The sequence below is a fragment of the Anopheles stephensi genome, chromosome 3 (genome assembly GCF_013141755.1).
Source record: "Anopheles stephensi strain Indian chromosome 3, UCI_ANSTEP_V1.0, whole genome shotgun sequence".
Taxonomy (NCBI): domain Eukaryota; kingdom Metazoa; phylum Arthropoda; class Insecta; order Diptera; family Culicidae; genus Anopheles; species Anopheles stephensi.
Window position 1 is genome coordinate 60,482,581 of NC_050203.1, and position 14,420 is coordinate 60,497,000.

The 14,420-nt window shown below is 46.3% G+C and overlaps 5 protein-coding genes across 8 annotated transcripts; 3 read left to right on the forward strand and 2 right to left on the reverse strand.

Annotated features, from left to right (window-relative positions):
- Positions 1-624: 624 nt before the first annotated feature.
- Positions 625-5,689, forward strand: LOC118513542 (putative defense protein Hdd11-like). 3 transcript variants are annotated; one of them, XM_036059417.1, is made up of 6 exons: positions 889-1,153; positions 2,648-2,789; positions 2,874-2,944; positions 4,503-4,724; positions 4,836-4,966; positions 5,314-5,689. In XM_036059417.1, exons 4-6 carry the CDS (start codon positions 4,517-4,519, stop codon positions 5,476-5,478), a joined length of 504 nt encoding a protein of 167 aa, XP_035915310.1. In that variant the 5' UTR covers positions 889-1,153; positions 2,648-2,789; positions 2,874-2,944; positions 4,503-4,516; the 3' UTR covers positions 5,479-5,689. The 3 variants fall into 3 exon arrangements, with proteins under 3 accessions (XP_035915309.1, XP_035915310.1, XP_035915311.1); XM_036059418.1 differs by having other exon boundaries at positions 1,022-1,153; positions 2,679-2,789; XM_036059416.1 differs by lacking the exons at positions 2,648-2,789; positions 2,874-2,944 and having other exon boundaries at positions 625-1,153.
- Positions 5,690-5,746: 57 nt separating this feature from the next.
- On the reverse strand, positions 5,747-7,892 carry LOC118513540. The gene is made up of 3 exons (XM_036059413.1): positions 7,612-7,892; positions 6,920-7,522; positions 5,747-6,844 (listed from the first exon to the last, which is right to left on the reverse strand). The coding sequence occupies exons 2-3, from the start codon at positions 7,455-7,457 to the stop codon at positions 6,009-6,011; spliced, it is 1,374 nt and encodes a 457-aa protein (XP_035915306.1). The 5' UTR covers positions 7,458-7,522; positions 7,612-7,892; the 3' UTR covers positions 5,747-6,008.
- Positions 7,893-7,941: 49 nt separating this feature from the next.
- LOC118513541 (ATP synthase mitochondrial F1 complex assembly factor 2) lies at positions 7,942-9,635 on the forward strand. Of its 2 annotated transcripts, XM_036059415.1 has the most exons (5): positions 7,946-8,130; positions 8,197-8,393; positions 8,461-8,571; positions 8,647-9,081; positions 9,175-9,635. In XM_036059415.1, exons 1-4 carry the CDS (start codon positions 8,058-8,060, stop codon positions 9,076-9,078), a joined length of 813 nt encoding a protein of 270 aa, XP_035915308.1. In that variant the 5' UTR covers positions 7,946-8,057; the 3' UTR covers positions 9,079-9,081; positions 9,175-9,635. The 2 variants fall into 2 exon arrangements, with proteins under 2 accessions (XP_035915307.1, XP_035915308.1); XM_036059414.1 differs by lacking the exon at positions 9,175-9,635 and having other exon boundaries at positions 7,942-8,130; positions 8,647-9,134.
- Positions 9,109-11,830, reverse strand: LOC118513537 (conserved oligomeric Golgi complex subunit 4). The gene is made up of 5 exons (XM_036059409.1): positions 11,633-11,830; positions 11,358-11,555; positions 10,459-11,286; positions 9,250-10,388; positions 9,109-9,180 (listed from the first exon to the last, which is right to left on the reverse strand). Exons 1-5 carry the CDS (start codon positions 11,720-11,722, stop codon positions 9,138-9,140), a joined length of 2,298 nt encoding a protein of 765 aa, XP_035915302.1. The 5' UTR covers positions 11,723-11,830; the 3' UTR covers positions 9,109-9,137.
- A 217-nt stretch (positions 11,831-12,047) lies between these two features.
- On the forward strand, positions 12,048-14,284 carry LOC118513539 (transcription termination factor, mitochondrial). Its single transcript, XM_036059412.1, has 2 exons — positions 12,048-12,607; positions 12,677-14,284. Exons 1-2 carry the CDS (start codon positions 12,232-12,234, stop codon positions 14,176-14,178), a joined length of 1,878 nt encoding a protein of 625 aa, XP_035915305.1. The 5' UTR covers positions 12,048-12,231; the 3' UTR covers positions 14,179-14,284.
- The last annotated feature ends 136 nt before the right edge of the window (positions 14,285-14,420 follow it).

Consider the following 14,420-nt stretch of genomic DNA (forward strand, 5'->3'; position numbering starts at 1 on the left):
CAGGATAGAGGGAGGGGGATTTAATCGAATAATGTACAATATTTCATTCGACTTTATTCAACCATTTTTTACCACACTGAAAGCACACTGTGAAGCTTTCACAACGTGTACTGCGGATTGCATACATTTAGGCGTAAATCCTACAGTGCCTAACAAATTTTGTCAGGGGGTGGGGACCTTCTCGATTATTTTACCACATAAAACTCCAAATAAATTTCCAATAAATAAAGCTGAAAAGCGGCTGCTTTAGTGTAACATTGCTCTTTGCTCACTCTCTCACATTTCATACGCATCAGCAAAGCTGCAACATAATCCTAGCTATGTGGGGTTGAATGAAAAGTGCTTAGGCTATACGATTAGGAGTTAATAAATACATTAAGAGATAATACATCTTTTTGAATACACAATTTACAAGACTTTTACATTGTAGAAATTCTTCTAAAACCTCCTCGCAATTTCAAAATAATTCAGCTGCTGTCTCAGATCAGATCGATCATTTTAAACCTATTTATCCGTCAAGCTCATGTGACGACTCATTTCTTCCCATGTTCAGCTCTATCGAATAGCCAAATATACCATAATGTAATACCGAAAAGATTCATCGGTACTATTGTTTCGTATCGTCTTTGTGACCCAGTCTTGGTGAAGTTCGCCCAATCGATAAACCAAAAGCCAAAAGCTGTAAAGTGACGTTAAAAAGGCGTTGAATGCGAATGAGACCGGTGGGCTAATTACCTTATCGGTGCATCCATCAACCGTTTTGCATCCCCGCTGCAAAAGCTCTCGCACGCATATCCATTACGTCACCGGCACCAGGGAGGCCGGCGCGCTCACGACAATCGTTCTCGCCAAGTCAAGTGGCAGCAAAAAAAAAAAAAGAAACACTCATTTTCGGCCGGCAACGATCTTACCTCTCAAGCATAACGCGCGAAACGCGTCAGCGAAAGGGGGGCTAGAGCAGCAGCAGCAGCTTGCTCTCGTGCTGGTCGTCGGCGGTTGCGAACAAAAGCTTCGGAACGCGCGGCCAATCGTTTCAATCAGCGTTTTGAGTTCGATTCGAGAGGATCAATTCAGCCAGCAGTGTGTAGTGTTGTCACAGCGATCACCTTCACCAAAGTGTTTAATTGCTCCGGATATCCAGCAACCCATCAAGGTAAGTAGTCCCCGGCCGGAAGACGCATGCGGTTTAGTGAAGCGTAGCTGTGGAATGTCGTTGTGAATTTGGTTTATACTGATCGAGCGTGTAATGTTGCGGATTAAGCTTCCGCCCCAAAAATTAGAAAGATTACAACGGGGGCAATGTGAAGCCGGGGGCAGCAGCAGGAAGGCTGGCCTCGTATCGGCTGTAGTTAATGAGCCATTTTATTTGCCAAAGTACTGTAGTATTGCTTCCATGTGTTTGTGTTGGACTCGTCGAAGGAAGCCATTATCGAAAGTGATTTTTAATACGGATATGGCCGGTTTTTCGCAGTTCCTATGCACAATCCTATGGAATGGGTGTTCTATTGCATTTGCCCGTGATCTGATCTATAATTGTGTGGTTGTTACAAGATTTGCGCAATGACGATCGAGCGATCGTGATCGTGTAGTAACGATTTCCTCCCAGCTAAACTATTAGAGTTGGGAAAAGCTAGGCTGAGCTAGGGTAAACCTCTTATCTTCCCTCTAATCGGAGGGAAATAAGCCACCATTGTTGGGGTGTTTCCTCTGTTCTATCGGACGACGCTACATCACGAGGGAATAGCAGATTGTTGATTCACAGTGGAAATCTCACTTTCTGCTTAACGCATTAGTAGAGCAAATTAAAGAATCTTATTAATTGTATAGTAAATAGGAGAATAGTACATTTTTCCACTTTTTTTAATTGCCCCTAATCGTTGAACGACATTAGCAAACATTTCTACCGTTTGCCTATTTTTTCGCTCAATATTATTTGTCCTTCGCCGAGCAAGCGGTTCAGGAAATAAGTTGACATGCGCGAAACGGATTTAGCATGTAAAATAAAGTAAAAAAAAACCGCAAAACCTCCCTTCCTTGCCTTCCATAAGGCTGGATCATACAAAGGTTGGAAGGCTAAGGCCCCGACTTCAAAACGAGGCTCCATTTTATTTGCGGACAGTGACTGTACAGCTTTATGTCCGAGTGGTCAGACAGGCGGGAGATTAGATTCAAAGCAGTTAACCTTCGTAGGATACAGTCTACAAGAAGGAGGAGGAACAAAAACGTTGCTGTCTGGAAGGTGTTTGAAGTTTTTTTTTTTCGAACCCAAAGCTTTTTGGACAACAACAAGTGTGGAGGCACGACCGGCCCGGATCGTAAACGTAAAGGTGCCGAAATTTGCTTCGATTCCTAAACGATCGCTGTCTGCCCTCACCATCCGTAAGTTATACATAATTCGAAGGATTCTCCGCTTCGAAGGATGCTGCCCATAAAACTGGATAGCGGCCATCTTCAGTGTCCATTGCAAACGGCTTAAGAAAACCTGTCCATGCCCTACCCTTTTTGGTGGATGAATGTAACGTTCAAGATGGCCATACGCGTATGACAGAGGTGAAGGAAAGATGGATGGGCAATTTTGGCAACGGGTTGAACAGCATTGAAAGGAACGGATGATGAATTAGACACACTTTGGAACCTTCCATTCCAGAGAGTTCCGCTTTTTTTTTGTTCATCACCAGCTAGCACAAACGTCTGGGCAGCGGACCCCTAGCAGAGTAATCGCGATCGGAGAAGTAAAATCGATACTAACATTTCATGAAAAACCCTGTCAGTTCGGATTGATCGCTTGGGTAAGTCCACGGCACCCCAAAAACCAAACCTGTTTCACTTGAGCTCGTTTTGATGGTGTTGATTTTTTGTCTGTTTGCTCACAGCACCACAGGCCCTAGAGCATATTCGCAACGAGCCAACGCTTATCTTTGTACGCTCTTCGTAAGCTGGCACCGTAAGTACACCGAACGAATGATGAATGACCCGTGGCGCGGTAGAGCCTACGTTGAAGTACAGGCTCCGTTTCAAGGCCTTCCACCAAAATTGCTACGTGCTTGCCGTTTGGCGCCATCTTAAATACGCACAACATACGAGCGAGTTGGAGCGAGAAACACAGAACCCGACTAGTCTGGAGACTTGATTGATTTCTAGTTCTCGATTGATGGGGTGGGGGGGGATTGTCTGATGAGAACGGAAACGTTCAAGACCGTCTAAAGGTTCGATCTTTAGAAAACAGAGTTCTCTCAGCTTCACAGTTTGACCCGACCGCCACCAACTCGGCTCGCACCTGCGGTTCCCGCGACTCTGCAGCTTGATTATGCAGTCACACTTGGACAGCATTGACCCAAAAGTCACAACAACCAGTCGAGATGCTGTCCGTTGGGTTGCCCAGTTGCAGACTTGAGGTGGTGGAGATGTGGAACCTCTTCATACCCCGCCCCCACAGCAGACATCGTCGCCGTTATGCTAATTTTTACGTCCCACATAATTACAGTCCGAACCGGTTGACAGGTTCACAGGCCCCGCAAGGGTGGATAGTTTTGATACGGTCGGCGATTAAGCACTGGTGCGGCTATGATGGAGGCTCCTGTTTTTAGTACATTACTTTCAATTTTTCGACTCACTGATTAATATGTTTCCCGCAATGTCGTTGCGATGCGAGTGGTACGAATGTATGGCAGAAGCCAAGAAAGGTGATTTGATATCTATAAACACGATCGAACAGATACAACTAGTAATTCACCCGGCAACTAACTGTTCGCTGTATAATCAGCTTCCTCTACGATGGAAGCAAGGCCATGGTGATATATCCGCACGCGGATGTAGCAAAGAAACCCCGCGCTCACATTACTTTTGCCGGACAGAAAATGCAGTCACGTGCCGTGATTAAAATGGTTAAAGAAGATCGATACGACCTTACGCAGTTTTAATGATTTGGCGTAATTTAGATCGTTAGACGGGCACGGGCAAGGCAATTTAACATAATTCTGTTACCTGTTAAAAAGCATACGACTGATGGCATAAATTTGCTGCTAGCTTCATTGAGAAGCGGATGATAAAATAATTGAATAATGTTGCCAGCAATATAGCAGGTTTTCAATGCTGTAAGTTCCGGCCACAGGTGATTCTTTTTTTCAATTTAACTTATGGCCTTTTTAAATTTATTTGTCAACTTTTCGAAGGTCGGGTCTCTTCCGTATTTCCACAAATATCTGGGGCACCGCAGCAAACGTAATTACTTTGGAGGCTTGTTACAGCTCTGTGATGTCAGTTTAGAATTACCAGATCCCTTAAAACATGTGTTGGGTGCTTTCAAACGCGAAGGGAAATGAGATGCTCACAGACTTATTTTAACAAATACCAGATATTGTTACTATACGACTACAAATTAATTTAATCACTCAGCTCACGGTACTCAATACATTAATGACCGTTACAAAATAGCAGCTTGTTTACTGCATAATCACATTGAAATAACTAACTGTTAACTAACCTCTGCTCATTACCGACAGCTATAATACTCAACATGGCTTACCGTTTCGCGTGTGTCCTGCTGACCGTGGCCCTCTGTGCCGTTCCCGCGCTGAGCTTCTCGGCCGGTGCCCCGAACGGTGCCTGCGGTGACATGATCCCGCAGCATCACACCGAACCGCAAAAGTCGGCTGCCCCGTACCAGATCATCCTCTCGAAGAAGCAGATTAACGCTGGCGAAGGTGTCACGATCACCGTGCAAGGTACGGGAAGCGGGAAATTAGAATCGAATAAACATGAGTAGCACCCCGTGCAGCAAACAGCATATGATACTCACATCTCTATCCTTTCACCTGCATCTCTCTGGCCGGTAGGTAACAGCGCCAAGGACACGATCAAGGGACTGCTCTGCCAGGCGCGCGTTGGCGAGACACCGGTCGGTGCATTCGATGTGCCGCCGAACAACAACTACATCCAGAAGCTGGACTGCGGCAATTCTAAGGCGGTAAGTGTGTAACCAACCGTTTGCATTCTAACGGCGGAAACATGTGTGGAAACATTCGATTCCCGCAAGCGCCTTGGGTGGCAATGTAGTAACGGCACGTTGTCGTGATTGTGTGATAGGCGCGAGGTGTCTAATGGATATTAATTAGACACGAAAGGGGCTCGGGCTGTTCTAACTGGTTCCGATTACCATAGCATAGTGCTACTGTTTCTAGCCGTACGTATGGATCGGTCCGTTACCTGTGATAGCTTCGTTCAAAAGATAAATTGCAATTGTAACAGTCCGGTCCGGCAGCTGTAAGGTTTGAATGTTCACTGTTCTCCTTTTGTTTGTACCACCATCCACAGTCGGCCGTTACGCACAAGAAGATTGAAAACCCACCGAACGCCATTACCTTCAACTGGATCGCTCCGAAGGGACTTAGCGAGCAGGCACGTGTTTACTGCACGATCGCTCTCAACGGAGGTGTCTTCTGGGTGAAACACTCGTCCGAATTCCTGAAGGTGAACTAAGGCGCACTTTGACAACGTTGGAGCGGTGGTGGTCCCGGCGACCTACCAGAGAAAAAGGGGAGCAGTATTAAGAGACCAAACTGGTTTTCCAGCGGGAAGATTCAGCAGTCTTTTTGTTTTTACCCAACCGGACAATTATCATTAACTTACGTTTACCAGCCCGTTTTACCTGAATGACAATAAATACGACCATCGACTATGATAAACATTACTGGATGTGTAGTTTTCTCCTTGATTTCTCCAATGCCAGTGCTAGTTTTCCTCTCTCTTAGTTACTCTAAACGTTGTACTTTATTTGAAGTGATGTTTAATAAATTCGTGATAAAGTTACATCAATATTAGTCTTACAAAAAACATGCATAGAAAAGGGATATGCTCCCATTGTACACTGGAACGTTAAATGCTTCGCGAAAGAAGTCGCTTGTGTGGCTGTTTCTCTTGTGTAGAAATGTACCATCTTATGGCATGTATAATACAAAACGACAGCTTTGCATAGATTCTCATCTGAAATCCCGAGTTTCGGAAAAGCGTTATCCTATCTGCATCAAACACACGGCAAGGTACCCATTTTCATGGTACAGCACGTGATTTACATCATCCAGATTGGGATTGCGCAGTGGTATCGGCTGCCGGAATGGATTGACCGCGTTTCGAACCACGTACACGAGTTCTCCGCTTGTGTGCTCATTGCGTTTCACTGCCATTTCCACAACGCAAACATCATCGGTCGCTTCCCGGAGCGTGTAAGACGTAAATGCGAGCGGAACGTTGGGAATGGTTAGAATTTTGCATATCGTTTTGTCCCATGTACGGTCCGGCGAATCCGTAAACTCATTAAACCCGCAGTTGAAAGCTATGGCAAGATGCGGCGTGGGAAGTTTGGCCCACCTTGGCAGCTTGTGGTAAAGGTATCGGTAGGTTTCGATCTCCACCTTACGATTGCCCGCGAAATGCCCAACACTCTTGGGCACTGTTTCCACGTTCGGGCCAATAAAGCACAGTCGAAGGTGTCTTAAATTGGGCAGATAGGCGAAAAATGCCGCTTGTGTGATTATATTAAACAGTTGGTGCTCTTTCTCTGCACCAAGCAGGAAAATATTCAGCTCCGTTCCTACCGCCTCCAGCAAACTAACCTTGTGCAAAACGTACAGGATTGTACCGACGTGCGAAAACATCCCGGCCAGCTTTAGCTCCTCGATCTGCTGCGCCAGCTCGTGGCCGGGTTCGGTGTCGGGATTTTGGATGTCTTTCAGCAACATTGCACTTGCCAGTTCGAATGTATCTTTCGGAATCGGCTTGCGCAACGCGTCGCCATCGTCAAAACGAATGTTGGGATACACGTTTTTTGGCATTGAAACCGGACCACCTGTAAAAGGGGAGAAAAGAAAAAAAAAAGCGAAGATGGAGCAAAATTCAATCTCCGAATCGCGTTGCATCTTACCGTCGTAGAAAAAGTTTATACGCAATCCATCGCACCACTTGGAATGTTTGTCTCGATCGTTGAGCCGATGTTCCTCGCTGCAGTAAGCAATCTGGTGACAATCTTGGCACAGGGTTAGCTTTCCCGGGCGGAACTCCAGACAGACGTTGCACAGCACCGGGAAGCTGATCATCTGCTGCTCGTGGTAGTACAGCGGACGATCCAAAACCTTCGCCAACAGCATGCTGGCGCAGTTGATGCGTGTCATCAGATCGATCAAATCGATCGGTTCGGCGCAGGCATAAGCCAACGGCTTTCCTAGGTATCGATCGGCACAGGACAGTATATGGTCGGAGCCACTTTTCTGGAGCACCGAATGCACGGCGGAACAAAACTCTTCGTGCACCGGTGCATCGATTTTCTGGTGCTCCTTGCTGCAGTATTTCATAAGCTTACATTTCGCGCAAAACTTTAGCTTGCCCGTGGTTGGCTTGTTTGGACAATCCCGGAAGCATACGTTGCATCGAGTCGGCTGAAAGTTTTTGTACTCGGTAGTCATTATGGCACATGGAGATGGAATGGCACGGGATACTGTTCGGGAGGATGGAGAACCGGGATAACAAGCTGAAATTGATCCAAAAGCACTTTGTTACAATCGATTTAGCTACATACACTATTTAGGCGCCACAGGACTAAAAATTTATGAAACCCACCGCAACGAATCAGATCCAAGCTGCGAGGCCGTTTCGGCGAATCGGAAACAAAATGCGCGAAAACAAAAGAATCGCTCTGCTGTCAAGCTTGTAGTTAGGGACGGCATTCGTTCACGCACCAGGCAGGAATCGTTTATCAGTTTGTTTTATTTCCTTTAGGGGGTTGATAATTTTATTTTCGAATTTTAACACACAAAGCCGCAATCCTGATTTGGAGTAATTTGATAGCAGACTTTAAAAACGTTTTTTTTAGCAGAATATAATAACGGCCATTAGGGATAAAAAATAGGGGCTTGTTTCACGCGCAGCTCAATCTGTCAGAAGAATTGTCATTTTGCGTACTTTGCTTGGCGTTCATTTTCATAACAAACACACCGTGCTGTACTAATTTCAGCAGCATTTACCGCATTTATGTAAGTTATTGGAAAACGGAATTGAGCCATAAAATGCTGCGTTCTTGTTTTTCCCACATCGTACGAATCCCACGCTCTTCGCTTCAAACAAGCATACGGCACTATGGTACGTGTGGAAGGTAATCGGCGTAAAATGTAGCACAACAGCAATAAAATTGTACAACTACTCTAGCCGCTCCACCGAAACGGTTCTACAAAAACACCGGCGTCGTTTCAAGCAACGGTCGGTACGAAATTACGCTCGACAGTCGTAAGCTGAAAACACCGAGAGGATTACCGTTTTACGTGGAGAGTGAACCGCTTGCTATCGCGATTGCCACGGAATGGGACGCACAGAAGGACGTGATTGACCGTTCGTCAATGCATTTGGTAGGTGGTATGGAATAAGCACTCTGATGCTATTAAACAGACTAACTTTGTTTCACCGTTTGTATAGACCGCACTGAGCAGCACGGTGATCGATAATCCAAACAGTCTGCAGAAGCACGATATGGTGAACTATTTGGTTAATTACATCACCACCGATACCGTGTTGTTCCACTCGAGCGTACGTATAAAGCCGGTCGTACCGCAGTAGAAATCCGTCCGGCCATTACTAACCTTTCGCGCCTTTTTTCAACAGGAGGAGCCAGAACTAAAAAAGTTGCAACAGCAAGAGTGGACACCGATCGTCGAGTGGTGCAACAAGCGGTACGAAATCAATCTTGCCTCCACTGATTCGCTCGTCGTGCCAACGTTTGAACCGGGTATGGCAATGAATTTGAGCCGGTATTTTTCATCCTACAATACTGCTGCACTGCACGGATTTGTATTTGCGGTGGACACGATAAAATCGATCATTCTAACGATGGCCTGTGTCGACCGATACATCCCGATCGAGAAGGCTGTTCAGCTTGCCCGACTTGAGGAAGAATTCCAGCAAGGACACTGGGGCAAGGTAGAGTGGGCACACGACATACAGCGGCTAGATTCGCAGGCCCGACTTGCCTCGGCCGTACTGTATATCTACTTCAACACGAGCAATGCATTTGTGAAGGAGAAAATTTCGCTCTAAAAGGTGAGCGCGAGTGTGGAGAAAATAATATAAATTGTTTGCTAGCACTTTATTAACGGTTACAGTTTAATCTTTTTAATGTCCTCCATTTTAAAGTCGATCCTGCAAGAAGAGAAAAAGCTCGTTAGATTAAAACAATTTTATGCGAATGTTAATGGAAACCATGCTCACCTAAGCGCCAAAATAGAACGTGCCTCGTTAGCCGTCAGACGCCAGCTGGCCGATGACGATTCCCAATATTCTGGCAGCTCGGACACACTCTCCAGATTTAGTATCGTCCCCATTTGCAGCAGCTTCGCTAGCTTATCCCGCACCGACCAGGATGTTGCACCGGTCAGGAACGAAGCGAGCGCACGAATTTCCTGATCGAGTACCAACCCTCCTAACCGGTTGAAGGTCGATTTCTTGATGGCCCGTTCCATGCGTGCCGTTATTTCTGTCGTCACGATACTTACTAGCGCATCATAGTTGCGAGGCGTGAGCGCCACTTTGAACGAATTCAGCAGCCCATCGATCTGAACGATTAAAAATTGCACAAACGTTTCGCTTGCCTCGTACGTGGCTAGTTCCTCTTCCGTAAGATTATGATTGTGCGTTAAAAATTGATCAACCCATGGATGTAGTCGGGGTTTGATGGCGGATGACCGCAGCTGTTGGAAACCGAAATCAACCAACGCTTTCAGCGAATCTCCTACCGATTTTAAACCGCCCAAGCAACTGTCCAATTTTTCCTTCTCTCGCACACTCATCGCTGGGAATGTGATTTCGGTTTCTTCGGTCATCATCTTCCAGAGCGTTTCGATGAACTCGGTCGACATGTCGGCATTGTTCAGTGCGGCTACGAACCGTCCGCGGGCCTGATCCGAATCGCTCGTCTGTAGCCGTCCCTGCTGGATGGAACTTTGGAATGCATTGTACGCCTGGGCCAGATCGATGTAACCGGTAGGATAGCCGGCTTTCAAAGGTGCTTTCAGCGCTTTCAGATAGTCTTCCTCGAGGCAGCTGGCGGCATTGTTTATCACAGCACACACACCATCGAGCGATTGTGTACCGTTCGAGCGGCGTATGCATTTGCGCACGATGAAGAAAACATCGTCCAGCATGCTGGAACACTGTTGGCCCTCTTCCAGCTTGTCCAGCCCGATCGCTTTCAAAACGCTTTCTTCCATAAAGTAACGCTCGAACAGCAAGTAAGTGCTGAGCAGCTCCTGCATTTGTGTGTTGAGCCGTGACTTTTGTAACAGTGCTTGCAGTTCGGCCAGCCGCTCTTGCCTCACCTCTGCAGACAAAGGGCTTTTTTCCAAATCATTCTTATAGGAGATATAAAGCAATTAACAAGCAACCATAAGAGCGGTGTAAGGTACATACGGAAATACTTACAGCACACCTTCGCTTGATGAACTTTACGTACAATTCGGCTCTCGAATGCATTATCGTAATCTCCCCAATCAAACTATCGATGTCCTTCGCGTTCAGCTTATCGATCGATCCTCCACCGGACGGTTTCCGGTAGTGACCCAGGGTTGAATTGCTACCCGCATTCTTTATATAATCATTTATCTGCGCAATCCTTCGTCCCGTCTGTCGGTTACGATTGAACTCCTGCACACATTTCGTCACCTCGTCATCGCACTCGCGTTGCAGAATGCGACAAATTTGCACTAACCGTCCCGGTCCATAGCAACTCTCAATGATCGCTTGGTTAACCTCAATCACACGAGCGATATTTTCCAACAGAATTGTTAACGTGTCGGCGTATGCAACGGCCGTACGCTTTTCCGCTTTGGCGATATCCATCGAAGCTCGCAACTCTTTGGCCGCTTTGTTTTGCAGCTTGCCACAGATGTACGTGATGAACTTTTCCAAACCTTCGTCATGCATACCGAGCAGAGGGAATATCTTGAAAAAGCGCTCTACCGATGCAAGATCATCTCGTTTTACTGCTTCGTCGAATTTTTGGTTCACCATCTGCTGCATTTGCACGGTCGCTTGCTCTAGCGTCGATACCGCCTGGCTGACCGACGTTATCGAACCGCTTACATCGTCCGCCGTCTTCTGGAGCAGCGTTTTATCCATCGAAAGGAATCGATTTACGTGCCCAGCACCTTGCTCAAAGTCTTCCTCACGGATCGCACTCATTACGCCCTGGCTGCATAGCTGAAGATCAATCAGATCGTGCACCCTTTGCTGGCATTCCGAAACTCGGCTCTGCAATGGAACGGGATTTGCATACCGGGTTACAATTTTGGTGTTGAGTAAGTTGCTACCATCTCACATACCCGCGCTTCATCCAATCTCCTCACTTTGGCGCTTACACTTTCCGCCAGGGTTGCCGTGTGATTGATCATGTCGGACAGCTGCCGGCTCTTATCGGACACCACGCTCAGCCCACTCAGCGCAACACCTATGTTACGCATTTTTGCCTCCAGTTGACACTGTTGCGAGAGGATCTCCTCCAGTCGGGTATCGATTTGTTGCTGCAAAGCAAAGACACATTAATCACACAGCATTTTTTTAATGGCCCACCCACCCATCGGCTCGCCCCCGGGCGTACCTCCTTTTCCGTCATACGTTGGCATACTTCCTCTATACCGTCTGCGGTGGAGATATCACTGTCTTCTATAAATGCGTTCAATTTCATCATTTTCGCGTGTAGAATGTGAAAAATTAAACTAAAATAAAAAAGTGAACGTTCGCTTCGATTGTTTACATCGAGCAGGAAAAAGTGACCTGCTGGCAAAGTGTCAATACGAGAAACGTCATCGAGGATTCACAACAAAATCATTCCTAGGTGGGGTACACACGTGATGGAAAGTGTGGTCGGTAAAATTTCGCTAAATTGGTCAATAAACGAAACGAAGCTAAATTAAAGAAATAAACTAAATGAATTGCCGCACATTACTAGCACTCAGTTTATAATTCAATACATTAACTGTTGTTTTAGCGTTTAAAACATTATTTCAGCAAAACGTGTGGCGATGCAGTGATCATGCCAGTGTGAATAGCCTCAATATTAGTTTGTTTACAACGCAAATTCTTTGACAGTTCTCGACACACCGGCTGGTTATCAAACACCTTTCCCTATTGTGCGAAACGTGATTACCGCAAAAAAGTGCGTTTAAGCAAGTTTAATGCATTGAATCGAAGTAAAAGATGCTCAAGTGGCTTCAGTTTGTGCCAAAGAAATGTAATACGCTTTCTACCAGAAGTCTGTACGTCGGTGCAATTGATGGCGGGCTTTTGCGTCACGCCTTTCGCGCGGATGATGCAAACAAAGACGATTTGCCACTGGTCGATGATTCGATCTCGGCAGCGACAGCATTGTGGAGAAAGGAAGAGCTCCTGTCGCGCTTGAAAAATCTGCTCAACTGCAGCCACGAGCAGACGGAAAAATTGTACAAAGCAAACAGGAAGGCGTTGCGCATCTTTGCGCCGAAGCTCCTCACCGATAACATCGAGCTGCTGCGAGCGAATGGGATCCAGGATAAGTTTATCTACGAGAACCCGCGCGTACTTTCAACACCCACAGGTATGAAGTGAAAACAATGAAAACTAAAGGGAATGCTTACCAAGGCTACTTTCTTTTTGCTTGTTGTAGATGAGCTTTCTACAAAATTGAAATTATTGCGCGAACTTCCTGCAGTGGAAGATAGCAAAATGCTTTCGCCGTTCCTAAAAGCATCGCTCAAATCTATCCAGCGAATGATCGATGTGGCCAAGCAGGAGACAATACCCGGTGGAAATCGTATCAACTACATCAGCGAACGGACCGGCACCGAAGTTCCTGTTGTGATCAAGTTCTTCGCCACCAACATACGCGTGTATCGTATCGCACTGGAAAAGTTCATTGCCAACTTGAACCTCTGTTTGGACCATCTCGAACCGGCTCACGTTGTGCGGCATCTGTCGGTGTTGGCCTACGCACCGGCTTCAATAGAGGAACGGTTGAAGGCATTGGAAAACTCGCCGCTGGAAAAGATTAAACCGTGGATGGTGCGCGTACCGGACATCGCGCTTGGCAAATCGTTTGAAGAAGTGATCGAGAAAGGCAAACAACCAGTGTTTAAAGATAGCGTCACAGGCACATGGTTTGAGACGTACGTGCTCAAACGCATGGAATCGTTGCTCGGCTGCACGGAAGAAGAAAGCCGAGAAATTTACGAAAAGTGTAAAGGATCAGTTCACTTGGTGGAAAATATTGAGTTCCTGCTGGAGAAGGGAGTGCTGGCCGAAACGATCATAAAACATGCCACAATACTGATGGGAAAGCGGGAAGATCTACAGCAAAAGATAACCACAATAGGAACGCTCCAGTGCTTGCGAAATCTAAACGACGTTATACCATTGTGTGTTTTGAAGGCATACCAGCTGAAAAAGATCGTTACCAATCTTAACAACGAGCAGCTCGGCCGCGTCAATACGAACCGGATATATTACTTCTCCGACAGTACCGGCTTTCTACCGAGCGAAGTGACGGAACAGTTTGCCCGCCGAACGTTCATGTTTCGCATACCGAAGGATAGCTTTCTCGCCAATCTGAAACTATTTATGGAGCACATGAATCGGGAAGATATTCTCGCGGACCTATGGGCCTTCAAGTACTCGCCGGGTATAGTAGCCGAACGTATTGCAAGGGCGAAAGAGGTGCGCGGAAAGAAGCTGATGCCATGGATGGTTCGCTGTCCGGAAGTAGTGCTGGAGAAGTCGTTACAGCTGACCAAGGATAGTGGCGCACTGCTCGGGGAGAATGAAACGATTGTTGAATATTTCTGCAAGCGATTAGGGTTCAATCAGGAGGTAGCTAACTCGATCATCATAAAAGCACCATCGGTACGGAATGTGCGCATAACGAAGGTGAAAAAAGTGATCGATTATCTGCTGGATGAGCTTGATTACACACCGAACGATATTGCGCTAAACCCGCGCATACTGATGCACAGTTTGCAGACGACGAAGAAGCGAATGGCGCAGCTAAAGGAAATCGGTTGCCGGCCGAAATCGTTGATAATCGTTTGCAAAAGCCAGCGGCAGTACGATTTGTTCGTGAAGGAATGGGTAGATTCAAAGGAGCGGAAGAAGAAAATACAGCAGTATGGTTAAGTAGATCGAAACCGGGAGAAGATTAGCTGTTGTACGAAAAAGTTTGTTGGAATAAACGCTTGCTAGATGATAAGGAGAGACGGTTGAAAGTAGCCAAAGAGTAAAACTGTTTGCTTGTTCGTTACTACATAAACGCACATTTTGTAAAGTCTGGTGGGTTTTTGAATTTCTAATTCCAAGTGATAATTTGAAAAAAAACGATCATGATCGGAACGAAATTTGTATTCGAGTTCGACACCCCT

What these genes read in the sequence shown, in the direction of transcription:
- LOC118513542 (XM_036059416.1), top strand. Translation starts at nt 4,517, where the DNA reads ATGGCTTACCGTTTCGCGTGTGTCCTGCTGACCGTGGCCCTCTGTGCC. An exon ending in TGTCACGATCACCGTGCAAG is followed by an intron (nt 4,725 to 4,835) that starts GTACGGGAAGCG and finishes TCTGGCCGGTAG; the next exon opens with GTAACAGCGCCAAGGACACG. An exon ending in ACTGCGGCAATTCTAAGGCG is followed by an intron (nt 4,967 to 5,313) that starts GTAAGTGTGTAA and finishes CACCATCCACAG; the next exon opens with TCGGCCGTTACGCACAAGAA.
- LOC118513540 (XM_036059413.1), bottom strand. Translation starts at nt 7,457, where the DNA reads ATGACTACCGAGTACAAAAACTTTCAGCCGACTCGATGCAACGTATGC. An exon ending in TATAAACTTTTTCTACGACG is followed by an intron (nt 6,845 to 6,919) that starts GTAAGATGCAAC and finishes CCCCTTTTACAG; the next exon opens with GTGGTCCGGTTTCAATGCCA.
- LOC118513541 (XM_036059414.1), top strand. Translation starts at nt 8,058, where the DNA reads ATGCTGCGTTCTTGTTTTTCCCACATCGTACGAATCCCACGCTCTTCG. An exon ending in ACCGTTCGTCAATGCATTTG is followed by an intron (nt 8,394 to 8,460) that starts GTAGGTGGTATG and finishes CCGTTTGTATAG; the next exon opens with ACCGCACTGAGCAGCACGGT. An exon ending in CCGTGTTGTTCCACTCGAGC is followed by an intron (nt 8,572 to 8,646) that starts GTACGTATAAAG and finishes TTTTTTCAACAG; the next exon opens with GAGGAGCCAGAACTAAAAAA.
- LOC118513537 (XM_036059409.1), bottom strand. Translation starts at nt 11,722, where the DNA reads ATGATGAAATTGAACGCATTTATAGAAGACAGTGATATCTCCACCGCA. An exon ending in TCATCAAGCGAAGGTGTGCT is followed by an intron (nt 10,389 to 10,458) that starts GTAAGTATTTCC and finishes ATCTCCTATAAG; the next exon opens with AATGATTTGGAAAAAAGCCC. An exon ending in CGTTCTATTTTGGCGCTTAG is followed by an intron (nt 9,181 to 9,249) that starts GTGAGCATGGTT and finishes CTCTTCTTGCAG; the next exon opens with GATCGACTTTAAAATGGAGG.
- LOC118513539 (XM_036059412.1), top strand. Translation starts at nt 12,232, where the DNA reads ATGCTCAAGTGGCTTCAGTTTGTGCCAAAGAAATGTAATACGCTTTCT. An exon ending in CGTACTTTCAACACCCACAG is followed by an intron (nt 12,608 to 12,676) that starts GTATGAAGTGAA and finishes TGCTTGTTGTAG; the next exon opens with ATGAGCTTTCTACAAAATTG.